Consider the following 21,440-nt stretch of genomic DNA (forward strand, 5'->3'; position numbering starts at 1 on the left):
AATGCGAAACATGAGAAATCTGATATGAAATGACATGCAATTAAGTGTGCGTTCCCTGTGGCATGATGAAAATGAATGCATAAAGAACGCAATTCTCACTGGAAAACCAACACTAGTCTCTAGACAACAGGAGGATCGCGATGTTGCAACTAAGTAAATAAAAAGCCGCGGCTGCCCGCGGAGGACTCCGAGACCCCACCGAACCTTTACCTACCCCTCAGGTCACGCGCTCGCAAATACTACGTCAATATATCCTAATATTTCTCCATGCTCAAAATAATACCGCAAGTGCGCCCCCTTGCTACGAAGCGGTTCGACTTTAAGCCTCCTCTCTATTGCCCCTCGTCCCTCTGTTCTTTCGCATTCACTCCCCTTCAGCGACGCAGAATGGCTACTACTTCCATCCAACGCCCTCGAGACCCGAATACGCTGAGTAACTATACCGCGTGGGCATCGCGCCATGTCACGGCCAATTTGGAGATTGTGTTTGACCAGAAGAAGCTGGTAGGCAATGTGGTCCACCAGCTTGAGTCGAAGACGGACGGGGAAACCCAGGAGATCATCTTCGATACGAGCTTCCTCGATATCTCCCAGATTAAAGTCAATGGCCAGCCGTCGAAATGGGAGATTTTGCCGCGTTTCGAGCCCTTTGGTAGTGCATTGAAGATTCAGCTCGAAAGCGCAGCTAAGCTGGGGGAAAATCTAGAGGTTGATGTGAGGAGATAGACTGTTCAAAAAAGGGCCAATGGTCAATTTGCTAATTGAGGCCAGATCTCGCTTGAAACGACGGACAAATGCACTGCCCTCCAGTGGTTGACGCCAGCGCAAACATCAAACAAGAAGCATCCATATATGTGTATGATTTTCTCTCTCTTTCTTCTTCTGCCACCAAAAAGCTAATGAAACCCTGGGACAGTCTCTCAATGCCAAGCGATCCACGCGCGTTCAGTTTTCCCATGCCAGGATACCCCTGATATCAAAAGCACCTTTGACTTCAACATCAAATCGCCGCACCCAGTCATTGCAAGTGGACTGCCTCTTCGAGAAAAGGGCACTCCCGAAAACAATGTCTACAAGTTCAAGCAGAATGTCCCGATTCCTAGTTATCTGTTCGCTCTCGCCAGTGGGTACGTTCATACATGGATCAGGTCTTGGAAAGTGGCAATTGCTAATAGCAATATTTCGATAGAGACTTTACCGAGGCTCCCATTGGCCCTCGAAGCGTTGTTGTTACCAGTCCCGACAGGATTGATGACTGCAAGTGGGAACTCGAGGCAGACACTGAGAAGTTCATGGAGGCAATAGAGGTCGGTCCTCCAGCTACGACAATATGTGTAGCCACACTGCTAACCTGGAGAAGAAAATCGTCTACCCCTATGCCTGGGGCGAGTACAACGTTCTTATACTCCCTCCCAGCTTCCCCTACGGCGGCATGGAGAACCCCATTTACACTTTTGCAACACCTAGTCTGATATCAAAGGCATGTATTTAAGTTTGCGCTACTTTACTAATTCATGAATACTAATGATGACAATCACAGGACCGAGAAAACGTCGATGTCATTGCCCATGAGCTGGCACACAGCTGGAGTGGTAACTTGGTTACTAGTGCTTCCTGGGAGCATTTCTGGTTAAATGAAGGCTGGACTACTTATCTGGAACGAAGAGTAAGGGCTCTTATTCTATTTGCGACTCCAAATTTACTAATATAATACAGATCATTGCCGCAGTGTAAACCACCTTCTTAACTGATTTTATGCACACACTAATATTCCCAAACAGGCACGGTGAGCCCTACCGACACTTTTCAGCAATCATCGGCTGGAACGACTTTAGAGATTCCGTTGAAGAATACGGGAAAGATCATGAATTCACCAAGCTGGTAATCGACCTCAAGGGCAAAGATCCGGATGACGCCTTTTCCAAGGTTCCGTACGAAAAGGGCTTCAACTTTTTGTTCTATCTCGAAACCCTCCTGTCCAAGGAAGTTTTTGACCGCTTCATTCCGCACGTAAGTCATAGCAGTCTTTTTTCCCTCTAGATACTGGCTAAGAATATCCAGTACTTCACTGTGTTCAAGGGAAAATCCCTTGATTCTTATGAATTCAAGGCCACCCTGCTAGACTTTTATGCCAACGACGCAGCTGCGTCTAAGCTGCTTGACGGGGTGGATTGGGACTCGTGGTTCTATGCACCAGGCCTCCCACCTCGACCCGACTTTGACACTTCTCTCGTCGACATTGTGTACAACCTGGCAAGCAAATGGGAGTCACTGCCATCATCAGGCTTTACCCCAGCAGCAAAGGATGTGGCAGGCTTGACCGCCAATCAATTCATCGTTTTTCTCGAACGCGCCATCCAATTTGAAAAACCGCTCAGCCCAGAACAGTTCCAACTGATGGGTAAGACTTACGGGTTTGCTACCAGCAACAACATTGAAGTGTCCAACCTTTACTTCCAACTTGGCCTGAAGGTTGGCGACAGGACGGTCATTGAGCCAACTGCCAAATTACTAGGAGAGATTGGCAGGATGAAATTCGTTCGCCCTCTGTAAGTTGTACAAAGTAAACTAAACCCAAAGCAATTACTAACCTGCTGGATCAGATTCCGAGCCTTGAAAAAACTCGACCATCAAGCTGCTGTCGAGACATTTGAAAAGCACAAGGACTTCTATCACCCAATTTGCCGTGGTTTGGTAGAAAAGGACCTAGCAAAATGAGCTACATAGCTAATATGTTATCCAATAATACTTAAGATATAGGAATATAAAATACTAGAGCCAACCGGCAAGATCAGTTGTTGTTACAATAGATTACATTATCTACCTGTATGATTATCGCGCCCCAAACATAAAATGACGTGAAAAGAGGAGTAAAAAGGACAGTATAAATACAACATGTCTGTACAAAGTATTGTGTGCTCGACATCAGTTCTAGTTCTTCCGCGCAAGGCTCGAATCTATCTTCTTCAGACCAAAAATCTGTGGCGCGTTGGCCAAATCAGCGTCCGGTATTTCTGCCAATTCCGAGAGAATCCGTCTCGTGTACCCGACCACGGTGGCGATCTTGGCCCAGTCGACATCTTTCCCGTCGTGATCGGTCGAGCTGGCTTTCCATATATTCCGCCAGACAGCCGCGCCCAGGACAGCGTCGCCTTTGACGAGACCCTCGTCGTATGCGGCCAGGATACCTCGCCATTGGATGAACAGATCCTTGAGGTACCTATTTCTGATGCCTCGACTCGAAAGGTCGTGGAGCGTTGCCATACGGTCTTCGGCGTTGTGCGAGAAGTGGTCGAACAGATGCTGCGAATGCGTTTGGAAGGCCTCGGGGGACTGCATGGCTCGGAGGCGCACTGTGAGGAGATACATGTGCAAAAAGGTTACCTGCGACCAGGTTGAGAACGTCGGTAGCAAGCCAAGCTCTTTTCGTTCATTGTCAGTTTTCTCGCCCCAACATATAGATACAAACAGAGAACCTACCAGAATACCACAGCCCCTCTCCAATTCCGACATCCTCACCACCCTCGGTTTTGGGCGGCAGCTCACTATATTCTCCCTTCTTGGGCATGCGGTAGTCTGCCTGAGCAGAGCACGCTTCAAACAGCTTTTCGGTGAAGCCGTAAGACACGTAGGTTCCGGTGGCGCTTCCTTCTGATGCCCATTTGCGCACCAAGTCGGACGAGGGTTTTGCCGCCGCATAGCTTCGAGCTGATGTCGCAAAGCCCAATTGCGCTGGGGTTCTTGGGTTGGTTCTGCTTAAAGCTCTATCGTGTTTTAGGAGTGGCAGCGCGCGACTCTTGGCATACAGCGACCGGCTCTGTGGTAAAAACAGACTGGTCAGCATAGGCACTGGTGATGAAAATACTCTGGACAGTAAATAAATACCTGGTCTCTCACGGCTGCAGAAAAGCCAGGGCCGAAAAGGCATCGAGGGCATAAAAACTTGGTAGACATCATAATAGATTAAAAATCATTCGCCTTGAACAAAGTATGGCAGTGGAGAGTTATTCAGAACGCGAGCATATCGATAATGTGAACATGGTTATTACGGCTGGTGATCGTCATGAGTCCTGGATTTTTTGTTTGAGTTTGCAGTGTTTGTTTGCCGCGGCTTCCTCGGCCATTGATTGTTTAACGCGGCCAAGACTACTTTTATACATCCACAGAACCAGAAATTCTTCAATGTCGGAGACTAATACGAAACAGGTCTCGTTCTGATAATATTATCATACTCCCTGTCATGCTCCTAGCGACACGCGCTCCAACGTATTTTCGACAACAGGAAGAATCTGGGCGAGCCTGTTGGGATCTCTCATTGCTGCAGAGACATCTTCACGAGCACCGGCCAGAACCTAGACGACTGTTTAAGCTCGCTGTCATACGGGATGATTAATGGGAGCAATTCATACCTTTCGAGCGTCTTCATAGCTCATTTCTCTCGCCTGGTATTCTCGTATGACTTCCGCCTTGTCAAAATCCACGTATATTCTGGTATCCCTGAGCCGCACGACCACGTTGTCCAGTCGCATGAAGAAGCGCGACAGTAATAGCAGACGCTCCGGCATAACTCTGATCTTGCAAGACAGCATTGAAATCCCATTGTCTGCCAGTTCGTCCTCGTACAATATGACGTCGTCGAAGAATAAGATCGGATCCGGTCGTTTCAGAAGCTCAATGGGTATTTGATCATTAGTAGGACTGAACGGCGGCGATTCAGGTTGTAGAGTTCCTTTAAAATCAGTACTGTAGGACCAGTCAAAAGGTTTGACGACTTCCTTGATCCCTTCGTGGGTATGTTCTCTGGATTCCGTCAGCTTGGCCAACTAAATACTCAACGCTAGCGCCTGAGAACATACCTGCTTTTTTGCCATTCTTTGGAGTATGCAACTTTCAGCATAGCAGCCCCCGTCTTGTCCACTCGGTCCAACGCATCAAACGCACTAAAGGCAATGCCCCATGCGCTGGCGGGATGCTCGATGGTCACAAAGTTGTCTCCAAATATCATCTCTGGAGGCGCTATTCCCAGATTCTTGGTCATATCTTCAATAGGGCCGGACTTCAATATGGGAAGTTTCTGAGTGGTGATTTTGAAACCCTTGCGCACGAAGGCGTTGGGCTTTGAAGGTGTCTGGCCGTTCATGGCAGCGGGGTGCTGGCTGCCACCGTCACGATTTGCCATTCTCGAGCATGCAAGGCCTGCGGGGGTTCTGAGGTCTCGAGCATGGGAAATGGCCAGAGACCAGTTTTCGCGACGTAGATGGCTACTGATGGTGGCGGCCTTTCATATTGGAGAGAGCTCGTTCTTCTTCGCAGCCAACTATCTGCGTATCGGTTTACGTATCGGACCGGCTGCCCCGCAGTGTTCTGTAGGGTGCGCTAGTAAGTGTTGTTACGCAGTACGTAAATTACGCAAGCTCCCGGCCCGCGTTATCGTTGCTCCGCGGCGTTGCTGGGGCGACGGCAGCTGCTCGGCCGTTTAGTAAACACCCACTCTGTCTCCAACCTTACATCTACCAGTCTGACCCCGTCCTCCAACCTCAGATGCATTTGCGTTGACAGCCTTGACTTTTCGTAGGGGCATTACTCGACCTTCACTTCTCTCGCTCCGTTGTTGTGTGTGCGTGTTTTCTTTAGCCAACGATATTCGACATGACAACCAAAACCCTGGAAGCTCGCTTCGAGCATCTCTCGGTCAACGATGAGAACGAATCTGCACAGACCGGAAAGACTTTAAGCAAGTCAAAGGTACCTTATCCTATTACCTGCCTCTGTCTTGTGCGTCGTTGCTTACATGAAACAAGGGTTCGCTGTCGACCGCCGTATCTATAACTGGTCTGGGAGCTGGCAACCAGCCATCCGCAACCCGCAATCATCTCCTCAAGATTGCCCTTCAAAATACAAACGAGGCAAGAACCAATGCTCAATTGCCGAGTTCTGACGAAAATGGCGCCGCCACCCTCTATGACCAGCCGTCAACCAAAAAACTGCACCTAGGCATGTTCGAAATCGGCAAAGCCCTTGGAAAGGGAAAGTTCGGTCGAGTATACTTGGCCAAGGAGCGTTCTTCCGGTTTTATCTGTGCTCTAAAGGTGCTCCACAAATCAGAACTCCAACAGGGAGGAGTTCAGAAGCAGGTCCGAAGAGAGATTGAAATCCAGAGCAACCTGCGTCACCCCAACGTCTTGCGTCTTTTTGGCCACTTTCACGACAGTAAGAGAATCTTCCTCATTCTAGAGTTTGCAGGCAAAGGTGAACTATACAAGCACCTCCGTAAGGAACACCGGTTCCCGGAGTGGAAAGCCGCTCAATATATTGCACAAATGGCAGCGGCTTTGAAATACCTGCACAAGAAGCACGTCATCCATCGAGACATTAAACCGGAGAACATTTTGATGGGCATCCACGGAGAGATCAAGATCAGTGACTTTGGTTGGAGTGTGCACGCCCCAAACAACAGAAGGCAGACGATGTGTGGTACTCTGGACTACCTCCCACCAGAGATGCTTGTCACGGGTACTCAAGAAAACTTCTACAGCGAGAAAGTAGACCTGTGGAGTCTTGGCGTTTTGACGTATGAGTTCCTTGTTGGAGAAGCTCCTTTCGAGGATACTCCAGTCATGACCCAGAGAAGGATCCGTCGAGGAGAGATGACAATACCTTCTTTCATCAGTCCCGAGGCAAGGGACCTCATCAAAAAGGTATGCTGGCATATACATGTTAATATTCAAAAGGTACTAATCAGTTTACAGCTGCTCGTTCTCGATCCTGAAAAGAGAATTCCTTTGGAAGAAGTCCAGCAGCACCCTTGGATTATCAAACATTGCATGAAAGGAGAAAAGGGCGCCCAACGGAGCTCGAATCCGAAATGAGTCAGTCAGCTAGGCTTTGAGCGTTTGCATTTACAAGTCGGAGTTTAGGTCTGTTCATTAAATGGCGTTGGTTGGTGCTAGGGCTCGCGGGACTTTTCCATTATCAGAAATGATTGTTTATTCTCTTTCCGAGTTGAGGAGTCTAGATGTCATAGTACACTAGTATACATTATATACATACATTCAAGTAATTCTCTTCTTGATCATCGATAAATCTCGTCGAATGGCCGGGTATCCCTGAAACAGCTTTCCCACACTTCATTCACCACTTTTGTTGCGTGTTCTTCGTCTTTGCAGTTTGGCCGGGCCATCAACGAAAGCGTAGCTCTTCGTCTGACGCATTCCTGGTGCTGCTGTGTAAGCTTCCACTGTCCTCTCGAGAAAAACTCTCGAGCCCAGCGACACTCGCCGCTCAGCGAACTTGCTCGGATCTAGAAACAAGAAGGGTCTGGTAAGTACATAATCACACAAGCCTATAGACGGGGGAAATAAGTTACCTCGGAGCATGCCGCATGTCTTAAATTATCCCAGTTCATTTTGAACCTGAGATGGTCATATGCATGTACCATCTCGTGTGCCATGGTGTCTTCCAAGTGGCTTTGGTCTCGCATCTCGTTTGCGCAAACCATTATTCCATGTTGAGGGTCGAAACCACCTCCTTGTCTTTTCGTGCAGCGGCGGCAGTAGATGTTATGACTGGATATGTTGCCTCCCAATTGGTTGATGTTGTCACTCAGATAGGTTATCACAGGGCCTATACTCCAGAGAGAGGTCTTAGCAAACAAACTCCATTCCGACACTTGAGTGTCGTTTCTTTATGTAGCCCTGGACTCACTGTATCTCAAAAGATAATCGCGCTGTTCTTCGCATCGCTTGCAGTCCGCCTCTTCGTTTCGATCGTCCCTTGCGATGCGAAATTGTTCTTTTCCTTCTGTGGTCATTCTCCCTGAAACAATATTGAGTATGTTCTTCACTTGCGTGAAGAAGCCATCGCCTGGCGTATAACCAGTATCTTTCGGAGCTACCGGCGCTTGCGATTGAGATGGTGAATCTGACTCGGACATCTTTTCTTTTCTGTGTTTTTTTTGGTTTTGTTCTGGTCTCAATCGTCTTTCGGAATCAAAGCGTCGGAAATATTACGGTAAGGGCGGGGATTATCGGCAGAATAATGAATGTACTCCGGACAGGACTACTCCGCAATCGGATGTGGAAACTTTTATTAAATGAGATATATTCTCTTCGAATTTCTAAATTCTTGTTTTGGGGATTTCCTCGATTATATTTTGGTTTGTATTGAATTGTTATATGCACAATGGACGACCCATCAAGGTCCCAAGCCCTGACTGTCGTCATCAAGCTGGGTAACTATATACAAAATAAATATCAACAGCAATGACTCATCCAATCTTTAGGAACAAGTTCTATTGTCGACGAAAACACACATGAGCCCATTATATCAATATTATCGGCAATAGTCGAGACTGCTGCAACACTTCAAAAACATGGCCATCGAGTTATTCTGGTCTCGTCCGGTGCCATTGGGGTGGGGTTGCGAAGAATGGATATCAATGAGAGGCCCAAACACCTCCCGAAAGTTCAGGTGAGTTTTGTTGTGTAGCCCTTTTTTTTTTTGAAAGAGAATTATTTACAATTAACAATCTCTAGGCGCTCGCTGCCGTTGGCCAATGCAGACTCATGGGCTTGTGGGATAGCCTTTTCGGCCATCTGCGAATCCCTGTGGCCCAGATACTGTTGACCAGAAACGACATTGCTGATGTATGACAGCCAAAAGCCCCACGAAGATGTACAGGCTGATGAATTGAATAGCGCACACAATACCTTAATGCTCAAAATACCTTTTCCGAGCTATTAGATATGGGGGTGATTCCCATTGTTAATGAAAACGACACATTGGCTGTTGCGGTAAGTCTTCGTGACCTCAGAACAATTAAAGGAGCGACGCTGAGAATGACCATAGGAAATTAAATTCGGAGACAATGACACATTGTCCGCCATTACCGCCGCCATGGTCAAAGCCGACTACTTGTTTCTAATGACCGATGTCGACTGCTTGTACACTTCCAACCCACGACACGACCCCGATGCCGAGCCAATCGAGGTTGTCTCGGACATATCGACACTGGATGCCGATGTGTCAACTTCTGGATCCTCGCTGGGCACCGGAGGCATGGGTACAAAAATCGTTGCTGCCCGTCTCGCCACCAGTGCCGGTGTTACAACAATCATCACGAAAAGCTCAAAACCGGAAAATGTTCACGAGATCCTGAGCTACCTGGAAAAAAGAGAGACTGAGGCCCATGAGAATCCAGAAGACCAAGGTCTATCCACCCCTCCACTACATACGCGGTTTCTCCCGTCTTCGACTCCGATCCACTCACGCTCGTTTTGGATTTTACATGGCCTTACGACCCATGGAAGTATTTATATTGACCAGGGTGCGTTCAATGCGCTACAAAACAATGCAAGTCTTCTCCCCGCTGGAGTTCTCGCAGTCGAAGGACATTTCGGACAACAAGAGGCAGTCCGCCTATTCGTCATCGAAAAGCGTTCGCAGGATGCTCTCAACGGAGATTTCATGATTCATGCCGAGGAGCCAAAGGAGGTTGGACGTGCAATTGTCAACTACGGAAGCCTGGAAATCGACAAGATCAAGGGCCTCCGGAGTACGCATATAAATTCCGCGCTTGGATATGCGGACAGTGAATACGTGGCTCTGGGCGAAAACATCTCATTTTTTGAAAGAAGCGAGAGGTCTAGTCTGGCGGCCACCCCTAGCCAAATAGAGAAAAAGTGAGAACCGACGACCTTCCAAAAATGATGAAACGCTACGAATACCAAAAATTATCGATGTATATAAATTTAGTTATACTGTGCAGTATATCTATATACGCCAGTTAAAAGCATGACATGTGCAACACCTGCAAATGAAACACACCCAGCAACCCACATGTAGTCGTCACCAGTGGGCATATAGACAGTAGGCTGCAAACTGACGTAGACCGGCATAACCTTCACAAAAGCAAGTTTCATAATACTAGAATTCATACTAGTTACGCACCGTCCGCCCATCTCTTGAGATAATTGTTCATATCATCCGTCGGATGTGGTGCAGGAGTAGCCTGCGGGAATCACTTAGAAACAACAATCCAAGAGTGTCTCGGGTTGTCAACTTACCGGGTTTTCAATGCTTGTAGTGGAAAACGTCTGTGGAGCCGTCAACGTCGTCTGCCATGTAGGTATTGGGAGATGCGTCTGAGCCACGGTATAAGGGCTGGTAGGAAACCTCGGAGGCGCACTCTTGGCCGTAATCGTTGTTCCAGGATGCTGGGCCATCGGAGCATATTTGGTCAGGCCGGTCGACTGCAGTGGGTAGGGCACATTGTATAGAGCTGCTGCTGGTGCGGCTGCAGCTGCGGCAAATTGCCTTTTCTTCAATTCGTTATGATCGCCAGTGACGTTTGGGAGCATTGACAGGCCGGTTTGAACTCTCTCAGAAAACGTTCCTGTCATTCCGGATAGAGAGAATCTCTGCGAGTAGTTTATCACTGTTGTATTGACACTTCTGGAGACCATTTTGAGAAAACTTATTACCACGGAGTCAGCATTCAAGATGCAATAAAAGGCAATGGAACAAATGTACTATGCGTTTGGGTAGATGGCGCCAACGTCTGGCTTGACCTGAAAGGAAACTGAATTGCCTCTTTCAAAGGACCCGTTGTCTATGAGAAGTGCAATGTCCTCCTGCATGGATAGTCAGTATTCAACTTTCTCATCTCGGATTTCAAATATTCCAGGCTACATACCGAGTACTCGACTGAGGATCCCCCGGCACAGAGGAAAAGATCATAGTCCGTTAGCTCGAGGATCCTGGGTGGCTCTCCAGAGTCCTTCCAGAGAGCCGTCAGGACATCCCCTCCATGGACCGTCGCACCCGGCTCGGGGCTTGTGAATTCGACATCGGCCAATGCTATAAGAGGAAAGGCAAGTAGGATCGAGGCTGGGTTCGTGAATTTCATCTTTCAACACGACCTGGCGCTATGGGCGAATGGGCAAAATCGGCTCTGGAAAAGACAGGAGCACGTCGATTGCACGGAGAATCCATGGCGAGAGACAGAAACGACACGCGATGGACGACAGGTGCACAGCTCCCTGGCTGGGGCGAGCAACAAACATGAAGCTCCTTGAATGCCAGCGACGGCACAGAGTCGACGCCCATTGGCTGCGCGGACCCGCAGCCCACATGCCACAAACAACTCCGTCTTGACATCACCAGAAATCTTGATACTGGATATCATCTCTGGCTTCAAGTCTCTCGCAATTTTTATACCCCGTTCTGAGCTACACGCTTCCTCGGAACATGAGTTCCAAGGCGAACTGGAGCTCTCCCAGTGGGATAGCGACCACCTTGCTCGATGGCAACCCGATCTCGATTCTGATCACAGTCACTCTGACGCTTCTCTTGCCTGTTTTGCTGCACTTGTTTCTCTATCGCAAGGCCGTAAATCCGCCTTCGTCGACGTTTCTCCTGTTGGGGCCGAGTGGCTCTGGGAAGACAGCCTTCCTCACATTGGTATTTTTTACTTTATTTGCCGCCAAATCCCCGGTACTAACACGGCTATAGCTTGAATCGGCATCCTCACGGCGATCGAATACAGCACCTCGCACGCACACGTCCCAAAATGCAACGTCTACGACTGTCACGCTTCCCCCATCCGTGCCAATTGCCTCCAACCAGTATCGATCAGTCAACGATCCCAGCTTGTCCGAGACGAAAAGGAACCCGGTCAAATATATCGTGAAAGATACCCCCGGCCATGGAAAGCTACGTTCATCACAGCTATCGCAACTAGAGGCAATTCTTTCGTCCAAAAAGGAGAAGTCGCCCATCAGTGGAGTCATTTTCTTTGTAGATGCGGCATCGCTGTCTGATGCAGCAGAGGGCTTGAGAGATTGTGCTACCTATCTGCACGATGTCCTGTTGCTCTTGCAAAAACTCGTCTTCAGTAACCAGAAACACGTTTCACAAGCGGCCTCCTCTGTTTCCGTCCTCGTGGCGGCAAACAAGCAAGACTTGTTTACCGCTTTGCCAGCTGGATCTATCAAGGAAAGGCTGGAGCATGAAATCGAGCGCATCCGCAAGTCTCGCCAGAAGGGCTTGATGGATGCTAGCGCTGGCGCGGCGTCAAACGAAGATGAATATGAAGTTCTGGGCACCAACGGGGAAGAAGATTTCAGCTTTCAGCTCTTGGAAGATGAGGTTGGTACCCAGGTTAGCGTCGTTGGAGGAGCGGTGGTCTCTGAGGAAGACACCGAGGCTGGCGCTGCTATCCGCGGATGGGAGGAGTGGATTGGAGCGCGCTTATAGAGCTGCTCATTCGGGATTTTGCAGTCGACAGTCCACAGTTTTAGGGTAATGGAATTGGGCAGTCATATCTCTTCATTCGCCAAACAGCGAATAGATTATTCATGTAAACATTTACGGTTGACAGGACATATTCTAAATATATAATAATAAAGAATGAATCACTCGCAGACACAGATTTCCTATCAAATCAGGTACTAGACTTGGACAATCAAATTCTAAATAATATCTAAAATCTCTCCTTTCTCTTTCATATGTCTCTAAATCTAAGAAACTAGCTAGATTAAAGCGGCAATAATCAATGCATAAAGTCCACACATAGAGATAGAGAAATGCGTTCTTGTACCGGTTTCAATGGGTTGAAAATGTCATTATAATGACAGTAGTCGGGTATCAGGAAGGGATGAAACCTGTTGAAGGTAGCGAAAGAGAAGATTCGTTCAAAACAAAAGGCAGAAAAATCTATTGTTTGCTCTGGTGCAAAAGCCAGGTAAGAAGATCAACCTTGGTGGCCACAGCCACAGGTTTGATGGTGCCCTGGTCATCTCGATCAGTCACAATAGCAGCGCTGTTCCACTCAAAAAACCGATTCAGCACGCTGAGAGGCGTATCCAATGTGATTTCAAAGAAACGGCGGCGCTTGACGTTGGACTGGCCATTGGAGTCTGGCACGACGTCTCTGGGGTCCGTGACGACTTCTGGGAGTTTGGCAAAGTCAAACATGACGTCCGAAACAGGGTTTTTCCCAGCGGCCCGGCCACGCGAGATCCAGCTGAGGACATTTCCGAGAGTAATCAGGCCGGCCAGCTTTTTGCCATCAGTGCTGAGAACCGGAAGCTGGTCAAAACCTTTCTCGCGCATGAGTTCAATTGCCGCTTGGCAGGACTCGTTCGCACGCACGGTCGTGACGGGTTTGAGTCGTAGTGATCCGACTTTACCAGTCGAGAAGAGGTTCCTGGAGTCTGGAGCTGGAGGTGCCGATGGTGTAGTTTTGAGCTCAGGCGTCGTGGAGGCAAGCAGGTCGTTCGCAGCAAGCCAATCGTCGTCCGCAAACTAACAAATAATATTAGTCAATGTATTAGAATTAGTAGAAAATTCTGTCTATTGCTATACCTTGGTGAGATAGCTTCGGATGCTATCCGGGAGAACAACCACCACGACATCGTCCTTAGTCAAAGTCTCGTCCTTGTATGCCTTGACCAGGCCAGCAATTGCGCTTCCACTGCTACCTCCGACTAGAAGACCCTCATCGGCAATGAGCCGACGAGAATATTGGAATGATTCCTTGTCTTCCGTCTTGTACCACTTGTCGACCGAGTGCTGGTCGAGAACTTGAGGGATAAAATCATATCCGATGCCCTCGACTTTGTATGGCTCGTTTTCATGCTCTGTATTCAAAGATGAAGGAAGAGCCAGAATGGAGCCCTGTGGATCAGCGCCAATTATCTTGACGTTCCCATTGTGCTTTTTCAGACCCCTGGAAATACCGGTGATTGTACCACCAGTACCAGCACCGGCCACGACCGCTGTCACCGCGCCGCCGGTTTGTTCCCAGATTTCCTCGGCAGTTCCAAATTCGTGGGCGAGAGGATTGTTGTCATTGCTGTACTGATCCAAGATGTGTGCGTTGGGAAGTTCTTTCTCAAGGCGTTTGGCGACTCCGATATGCGATTCAGGCGAGTCATACGCAGCCTCCGTGGGAGTCCGGATAATAGTGGCGTTCAAAGCACGGAGTACAGACACCTTTTCGGCGGACATCTTCTCCGGAAGAGTGATGATTGTCTTGTAACCTGTGGAGGGTGGTTAGCTCAAGCTGTTTAGCTAGTGTTGCTCTGACAATAGCTTACCTTTGACAGCCGCGACCAGCGCCAATCCAATGCCACTGTATTTTCATTCACAGATTTTAGCATTTCCTCATACACAGAGACACTGTGTAAGCTTTTGACTGTACGTACGTATTGCCGCTAGTGGGCTCAATCAATGTGTCACCAGGCTTGATTCTGCCTGTCCTCTCGGCCTCCTCAATCATCCGGAGCGCAATGCGGTCCTTGACACTGCCGCCGGCATTAAAGTATTCCAGTTTGGCGTATACGGTAGCATCGATTCCGAGACTCTGGGGGAGACGGGTCAATCGAACGAGCGGTGTATTTCCAATCTGCTGCGTGATGCTGTCCAGCGCCTGTGGGGGGGCGCGGGCGGTTGAGTTGGGGCTCATGGCGGTACTGAATAAACTTGATAAGAACAAGAGACTGGCACGAACCCTCAATGTCTGAATGAATGAGCGAAGAAGTCAATCTGTTCTCACGGAAAAGTTGTGTCGACGTTGGTGTTGCTTTGTCAAACTTTGATCAAGGTTGCGTGCTGGGCCGACGCCCCTCACCGACGATAGCCGCGCTCCTACGGACTGAGTTGCATGCAGTGCCATCAGGGCTTTTCTTTTTTGATGTTAAAAATTTTTAAATTGAAAAAAGATAGTATCTCTAAAACTAGTAATATGATTGACCATTGACATGCTCAAAGATGAGTGATTATTTTACATTAGCTGCATGATCGCCGGTCTAATATTGTGCTGCGGGGGATCAGCACGATGAACTATAAGGCTGAGAGAAGCCTTAGATAGATATGAAGATATATACGCATTTCCTAACCCAAGTACCCTTGATAACTGGAACAAACTATGAAAAGGCCATTGCTTGTATTCCATAGTTACCAGAATGGCAGTGTTTATTGACCAGAGAGAAAGTTGCCGTGTTATTTACTCTCTTTAGATAAGAGATGTAAAAAATTCAATGTTGATATCACGCTTATCTAAACCAAGAGTGCCGCGTGGGGCTTCGTATTTATCTTGTCTCCCTCCGCTCCTCTCCTCTCCTCTTCCTCTTTTGTCCCTCAGTCACCCCACCCCAGCAGAACATGGTTGTGTCGTGTAAGGAATGGATGGCAACTTGTCCTGACGACTAGTGGAGAGCAGGCATATTCGGCGCGGAGCTTGGTTTGAAGTTGATGGTATGAGCAGTTGTCTGCTATCCTTCAATTACATCGGCAACACTTTGCAAGCGCCCATCACACCATCTGGAGATCTGACAACACCATCCCACCAGTGGAAACTTGGTTTCATCACCCGAATGTTTGGAGCGACGAGACCTACAATTGTAGATGGTATCTGTGGAGCGCCCATGGTTGAGGAAAGAACAGGAATTCAGTTGGCAAAGGGGGAGTATGCTGTATTTGCAGCCTTGGATGGTCTTGTTGCAGAGGGGTGGGAGCTTTGCTAGAGCTCGCCTCATTATATGCTGAGAAAATGAGATTCTAGGCTTCGTCGGGAAAACGTCACCTGCGGTTCTGCTGACTTTCTCCCCTATTTTCCATCTTCTCCAAGCTATCTCGTACGACCTCTCTTTTAACAAGTTTCCATCGAGTTACGCCGACAGCATCGCAACTCTCTTATTTATTCCACGTGTATTCACATTTTACGTTACCTTTTACCTGCTCAACCTACCATCTCATCTGACGCCATCATGGCATCCAAGCTGAAGCCCTTCGCATATCGGTTTCCGCCTCCTGTGAAGTTCCAGCCGCCTGCAGCCATCCGAGCCAGTCGAATTGAGGCACTGAAACTCGAAGCCAAATCCAGAGTTTCTCATAACCTGTGGCGTCGCAAGAATCAGTGGAACACCTCTCACAATCTTTGCTCGAGAGGAAGGACTCAACGTCGATAACCTCATCAAAATGATCAACGACAACAAGACTCCAGCATCCTGGCTCTTCACCGCGCAAGAATACGACAAGTGGATCTACTATGACGAGACAAAGGGTCCCAAGATTCGTCAAGAATACCGATAAGATCCCGCTAGCAAAAATGACCTGGGGAGTCTTTCCTCTCACAACCAAAAATATCCTACCAAGGGCTCATGGAGAGACTGGAAATTATTGATTTACAGTGGAAATTTGACATCAAAACACCCGGAGAAAAATTGGGGTTGACGGGGCGTTTGTATCTGCGTTTATTGCTGTTGCAATTCTACTGTTGTTTGACCAAGGGTATTATTAGCTAAACATGTAATGTGCCGGAGATTTGACCGCCCAAGAAAATTGATCTTTTGGTGCAGCTGTCAACACCTTTCTATTATTATAAAGATCGAATTACCTTAAATTTGCACTGACTGAATTAAGTTGTTTTATTCGACATGGCTCTCGCATCTAGATTTATACAGAACGTAGCAGGTGACTTATCGCTCCCTTTTTTCTCTACCACGCGATAAAGCACTATATATGTAGACTCAAAGACACACGAGTGAAAAGTCGACTTGTTCAAAAGTCCTCTACAGCGATGTATTTCCGTTAGAATATTAATGAGGAAGTGGATTGAAGACCAAGGAGTCATACTGACGAAGAAATAGCCACTTTAAAATAATCATGTAGATCAGAAGTTTCTAGACCTTATCAAATTGTCTTAACCTATCACTTTGTGAATATGCATTAATTAGATATTCATTCTATTCTTGCAGCTATTGAAAGGACTTACGAGACTGTATACACTAAATCATGGAGCCATTTGCTTCTGTTCCTCACACCAACGACGATAGAAGAAGTGAAGAAGTCAGCGATGATTGTGAAGCCGAGTCAATACCAGAGAGAGAAGAGGACAGGCTGGTCCAAATTTTCTGTTCTATACAATCAACTTCGGAGTGATGCTTTCATAGACTTCTCCATCAAGCCACCCAAGGAGAGATTGGCGGTTAACACGGTAGGTAGGCGAATTTTTTAAAGGTTCCCTGTAACAATGTACCTTGGCCAGCCTATTGATAGGGAAAAGTACAAATACAACGAGAGCCATGCTGACCGAGATTTTATCCTACAATAGCGTGCACCACACCCGGGATTTGCGGTCTCAGCTCCCTGCGAGTGCCCCATCGGGGCACCCTTGAAATTTCCTATTCGGGTAATCGACATATCCACAATGCAATTCTTCCACACCTTGTTCTTTGTTCGTCACAGTCATCTGCATAGCAGAAATTGAAGACCCATTCAATATTTTTGCCAGCCAGCCAGCCATCCTTTGATTTCTCGTCACCTGGGCACCCACAGCCTCAGCTTGTCCATTTTTTGGTGTGGTCTTAATCCTGACTGTCCAATCATCGGTTCTCGACGAAGGGACCCCCATCTCTATTAATTCTTACTGACAATGAGTGACCTGGTGGGGATGCACCCATTATTTTTGTTTCCTACCCAGGCGCTGCGGTGTGAGCAGGACCTTCGGGAATCATCGGATTTGGAAGAGCAATGGCTGGTCCTTTGCTAAGCAATTCCGAACCCAGCAAGTATACAAGGAGAAAAGGGTAATAGAGCTCTTGTGTTTAGAGAGTATACTCGGTGCTATCTTCTATCTAAGAGCTTTCTTGGTTAAACAAGCTTATTGATAGTCCCACGTTCAATTGGAAACACCTTGGTAGTAAATTGAACGACATGGGTATCCCTATCAGAGTCAGATACACCTCAGTACCCCAAAGTCCCCATAGAACAAAGGATTGGAATCCTGCTTGATGCAGGGCGTCACCGAGATAGGTGTGGGTCATGTTTATTTCCTATTTTGGAACGTGTTGACCAACTTTGATTGTGAATGGGGCTGGGCTATTAGCTATCAATAATCAGCTCACACCGAGGAAACTCCACATGTTGTGTCCACCCTCTTCTATTTATTCTTCTTCCTTCTTCCCCTCTTCTTCTCACCTCTCCCTAGCACAAGGTCAGGAATGATGTTTTGCTAGGTGAGTAGCTTGTTTTTTGTTTTGGACCGTCGCTGACGGAAATTTGAACTCAACAAAAGGGTTTTCAACTCAACTTATTCTCTAGATCTTCTGACCAAACCTCTCGCTCACACGCTCACCGTAACTTTCATCAAAACGACCCAGGTAGATCTTCATTCTCATCGTCCAGTAATTGACAGGACTAACAAGATCGCATAGGATTACCCATAGGCTCGACTTCTCCCCAGTCCCCTCCTCAGCAAGTTACTTCGACTATTCTCCCTGACGAAAAGGGCGAGGGAGAAGTGAGTGACGCTTCTGACGAAGAAAACATGATGCGTCAATCCGGGCCGATCAGACCAGAGAAAAAGAACAAAGAAGAAGAGAACAAACTTGTTGAGGTCTCTAGACGCAACCGTACTTGGTATGGGGAAAAGTTTTCTGCAAAGTTCGTTCTCGAAGACGGTACAACAATCCCAAACATCAAAAACCGGACTCTGTGCTTTCGAATTGAAGGGGTGCCAATTGACACCAAGGTCACCTTTCTTTTTGAGACTGATTCTGATTCCGATGACGACGACAAGTCCAAATATCCAGCACAAGTCATCTTCAGCATTGAATCAATCCGCAGGCTGGAGCTCAACGCCGTTACATTCATTACCAAGCCAGACTATGCATTGGTAGACTGTCTTATCCAAGCAGACGCATGCGTTCCTGTGAACCTCAGCCAACCTCTCGGGGACAAAGAGCTCGACAAGCTCCGTCTTTACATGCGACAGCTTCCGAACATGCAGCATGCAATCAAATTCAAGCTTTACATCCCGAGAGCTAGTTGGGAAGTCTGCAAACTTTCTGACCAGTTTCGTGACCTGTTCAATGTCAAGGCTGCCTGGGTACCTTATCGCAGCGTTGCGAAACGCGTTGTCATGACGCAAGCCGGGCAGCTCAAGTCGCGTCAAGCTGTCGAGAAAGCATGGGATGCCAACACAATAGTCAAGGTTCCGGCAACCAATTCATTCTATAGCTTAGATGAAGCTGCTGTCAAACTCGTGTATGGTGCACATCTCGAGTACCACGTCTCTATCCTGCATGCGCAGCGCCTGATGGGAGTCTACCATAAGATTGTTCTACTGCAATACGGTGATTTGTTTCTTGGGGCCGTCTCGTTTGGGAAGTTGCGTGACAAGTTCACTCCGTTTAGTCTTCTGGGCCAGTCTCCCATTATTCCAGATGGCACTGCATGCACGGTTCTCCTTTCGCACGGCCATGGCAAAGACAAGATGCGAGGGGTGACCATACCCAAAGGCATTGATATCTCAGTTTCGTACGACATCGTTGTGCTTTTATTACCGGCAGGAGACAACGAGGCAAACTTTAGTCACGGAATCGAGCACCAGTACGATTGCAAACTAGTTTTTAATGTGAGCGATGAAAATTCCAAGTTGCAGATCAATGCGGTCAACACTCTTTGCACCGAGAAGTTCGCAAGATGGCACCCCATTCTGCTCAATACCGACTATGCCATCCTCCCATCTGTCAATATCTTTCAGGGAATCCCGCGAGACCGAGTTAGAGCGGAATACCAGAAAGTCGCAAAAATGAAAGACTGGAATAAGAAGCAACACGATGTCTTCAATCTGTTGCTCAAGGTACCAGGCAACGGTTTTGCATTCATTGAAGGCATATTTGGCTGCGGTAAGACTTTGGTGCAGGCGATCTTGGCGAGGTTAATTGCCGGATTGGGCTTGCAGGTTCTCATGGTGGCCCCAACCAACGCTGCTTTGCAAGCCGTTTCCCAAGTTTTGAGCAATGACGCCCCCGAGTTGCGAGCCGCCAGACTTGTTTTCAGCGGTGCAGAGTCTCTGAAGACGTTCGAGGTGCAAGAGACAGAGACGCTAGACACCGAGATGGCGATGTTTGGTCTTCTTCGGGGCGAAATATCAAGCCGCATCGACCGCTATCATGTTGTGGGGACGCACATGATGAGTTATCATATCGACAATCTCGTTAGCACCTGTACAGCCGAAGGAAAAGAGCTTGGGTTCAGTTACCAGGCGAATCCCAAGTCAGAGCTAAAAGAGTACGATGCCGTTGCTGAGTACATGAGACTGAAACACCAGAGGTTTTCCGAATTGCTCCGCGAATCTAAGAATGACGAGCAAAAAATCGAGTTCATCAAGAACGAACGTGCTATCTTCCGCAAAGCATTAGCTACCTTGGAGTCGACTGTGGTCTCCGGGTTACAAGTACTGTTGTGTACGAACCAACTAGCAGCCTCCGATCTCGTTCGACACAACTTTGGCGTCGGGACAAACGGCATTATCATCATCGCGGACGAGGATGGGCAAGCTTTGGAACCCACGGCATGGCTCCCGATCACTCTCTTGAGGCACGCCAATGATATCAAAGCCGTTCTTCGCTTTGGTGACAGGCTCCAGCTTCCCCCCTTGGCACTGTCATCATTCTCTGATTTCAGCGAATTTGCTCCGCAGATGAACCGTTCGCTTTTCGATCGCCACTTGAGACAGCACCCCCCTGCGGTATCTCTCAACACCCAGTACAGGATGATCCCAACTCTCTCGCACTTCCCCAACTTTCACACGTATCAAGGAAGGCTGGTGGATGCGCGTATCTGCAATTCGATTACTCTGGATTCTGTTTTTGAAAGTCGCTTCCTGGAATGGACCAAATGTCGCATTTCCAGCGATGGCGAGTTGCCGGAAAATATCGCCAATCATGTCGGGATTTCTGTATCCGGCTCTGTTGTCGTTTCTGATCCTGCTACTTGTTCGCGGTCCAATGCACACCATGTCAAAGTTGTCAGGGAGCTGTTGATGACTGTGTTCAAGGAAGCCCCTTACCCGAAAGCTTCTATTGCCATAATTGTTCCCTACAACGCTCAACGTGCCTTGTACTTCGCCGTTATCAAGGATCTACAGTTGCTCACAAAGCTGCCATACGCAAAGCTCCCTCGTGTGTCCACCGTGGATTCCATGCAGGGCAATGAGTCTGACATTGTTCTTTTGGATTGGGTCTGTGGCGAGAGTGATGGCCTAGGATTCCTCAAGAATGATAGGCGGATCAATGTAGGCTTGACTAGAGCACGGGCAAGCCTCATTGTCTTGTACAACGACAACTTCTCTGGAGCCTTGGCCAGGAAAGCAGAACCAAAGGCCAAAAAGCGCGCTGTCGTTCCGCAGCTTGTCCAGCATTGGAACCAACTCAAGAGAAATGGAAGAGTTCTCGGCCTCGACTACGGAGATGATGCAAACGCTGAGACTCATATTAACTCTGCTGTTGAACCTGGTACATTGGGCAGTGAGGCGGACTCTCAAGAGTGGACAGTTGAATCTGGCCCATGGGAGAGCTCAGAAATTCTTCAGGATTTTTCGACCACCAACCAAGATTCTAATTGGCACCGGTTATATTTCTGAAGTGGCG

The 21,440-nt window shown here is 48.0% G+C and overlaps 10 protein-coding genes across 10 annotated transcripts; 6 read left to right on the forward strand and 4 right to left on the reverse strand.

Annotated features, from left to right (window-relative positions):
* Positions 1–387: 387 nt before the first annotated feature.
* On the forward strand, positions 388–2,718 carry TRUGW13939_06125 (uncharacterized protein; the record flags this gene model as incomplete). The annotated part of the gene is made up of 10 exons (XM_035489281.1): positions 388–714; positions 772–856; positions 917–1,127; positions 1,190–1,307; positions 1,361–1,466; positions 1,548–1,666; positions 1,717–1,730; positions 1,782–2,010; positions 2,062–2,549; positions 2,604–2,718. The coding sequence occupies 10 exons, from the start codon at positions 388–390 to the stop codon at positions 2,716–2,718; spliced, it is 1,812 nt and encodes a 603-aa protein (XP_035345174.1).
* A 213-nt stretch (positions 2,719–2,931) lies between these two features.
* TRUGW13939_06126 (uncharacterized protein) lies at positions 2,932–5,179 on the reverse strand (the record flags this gene model as incomplete). The annotated part of the gene is made up of 4 exons (XM_035489282.1): positions 2,932–3,422; positions 3,481–3,817; positions 4,410–4,800; positions 4,857–5,179. 4 exons carry the CDS (start codon positions 5,177–5,179, stop codon positions 2,932–2,934), a joined length of 1,542 nt encoding a protein of 513 aa, XP_035345175.1.
* A 470-nt stretch (positions 5,180–5,649) lies between these two features.
* On the forward strand, positions 5,650–6,869 carry TRUGW13939_06127 (uncharacterized protein; the record flags this gene model as incomplete). The annotated part of the gene is made up of 3 exons (XM_035489283.1): positions 5,650–5,745; positions 5,802–6,698; positions 6,750–6,869. 3 exons carry the CDS (start codon positions 5,650–5,652, stop codon positions 6,867–6,869), a joined length of 1,113 nt encoding a protein of 370 aa, XP_035345176.1.
* Positions 6,870–7,072: 203 nt separating this feature from the next.
* TRUGW13939_06128 (uncharacterized protein) lies at positions 7,073–7,933 on the reverse strand (the record flags this gene model as incomplete). The annotated part of the gene is made up of 3 exons (XM_035489284.1): positions 7,073–7,300; positions 7,367–7,623; positions 7,705–7,933. The coding sequence occupies 3 exons, from the start codon at positions 7,931–7,933 to the stop codon at positions 7,073–7,075; spliced, it is 714 nt and encodes a 237-aa protein (XP_035345177.1).
* Positions 7,934–8,181: 248 nt separating this feature from the next.
* On the forward strand, positions 8,182–9,684 carry TRUGW13939_06129 (uncharacterized protein; the record flags this gene model as incomplete). Its single annotated transcript, XM_035489285.1, has 5 exons — positions 8,182–8,230; positions 8,282–8,469; positions 8,535–8,645; positions 8,697–8,792; positions 8,848–9,684. The coding sequence occupies 5 exons, from the start codon at positions 8,182–8,184 to the stop codon at positions 9,682–9,684; spliced, it is 1,281 nt and encodes a 426-aa protein (XP_035345178.1).
* A 256-nt stretch (positions 9,685–9,940) lies between these two features.
* TRUGW13939_06130 (uncharacterized protein) lies at positions 9,941–10,906 on the reverse strand (the record flags this gene model as incomplete). Its single annotated transcript, XM_035489286.1, has 4 exons — positions 9,941–10,009; positions 10,065–10,473; positions 10,531–10,631; positions 10,694–10,906. 4 exons carry the CDS (start codon positions 10,904–10,906, stop codon positions 9,941–9,943), a joined length of 792 nt encoding a protein of 263 aa, XP_035345179.1.
* Positions 10,907–11,247: 341 nt separating this feature from the next.
* Positions 11,248–12,255, forward strand: TRUGW13939_06131 (uncharacterized protein; the record flags this gene model as incomplete). The annotated part of the gene is made up of 2 exons (XM_035489287.1): positions 11,248–11,460; positions 11,512–12,255. 2 exons carry the CDS (start codon positions 11,248–11,250, stop codon positions 12,253–12,255), a joined length of 957 nt encoding a protein of 318 aa, XP_035345180.1.
* A 459-nt stretch (positions 12,256–12,714) lies between these two features.
* On the reverse strand, positions 12,715–14,467 carry TRUGW13939_06132 (uncharacterized protein; the record flags this gene model as incomplete). The annotated part of the gene is made up of 4 exons (XM_035489288.1): positions 12,715–13,305; positions 13,366–14,042; positions 14,100–14,134; positions 14,208–14,467. The coding sequence occupies 4 exons, from the start codon at positions 14,465–14,467 to the stop codon at positions 12,715–12,717; spliced, it is 1,563 nt and encodes a 520-aa protein (XP_035345181.1).
* Positions 14,468–15,770: 1,303 nt separating this feature from the next.
* Positions 15,771–16,095, forward strand: TRUGW13939_06133 (uncharacterized protein; the record flags this gene model as incomplete). Its single annotated transcript, XM_035489289.1, has 2 exons — positions 15,771–15,906; positions 15,956–16,095. The coding sequence occupies 2 exons, from the start codon at positions 15,771–15,773 to the stop codon at positions 16,093–16,095; spliced, it is 276 nt and encodes a 91-aa protein (XP_035345182.1).
* Positions 16,096–17,925: 1,830 nt separating this feature from the next.
* On the forward strand, positions 17,926–21,433 carry TRUGW13939_06134 (uncharacterized protein; the record flags this gene model as incomplete). The annotated part of the gene is made up of 2 exons (XM_035489290.1): positions 17,926–17,998; positions 18,219–21,433. 2 exons carry the CDS (start codon positions 17,926–17,928, stop codon positions 21,431–21,433), a joined length of 3,288 nt encoding a protein of 1,095 aa, XP_035345183.1.
* Positions 21,434–21,440: the final 7 nt, after the last annotated feature.

Source organism: Talaromyces rugulosus, chromosome III (assembly GCF_013368755.1).
Source record: "Talaromyces rugulosus chromosome III, complete sequence".
In the NCBI taxonomy this organism is placed as follows: Eukaryota; Fungi; Ascomycota; class Eurotiomycetes; order Eurotiales; family Trichocomaceae; genus Talaromyces; species Talaromyces rugulosus.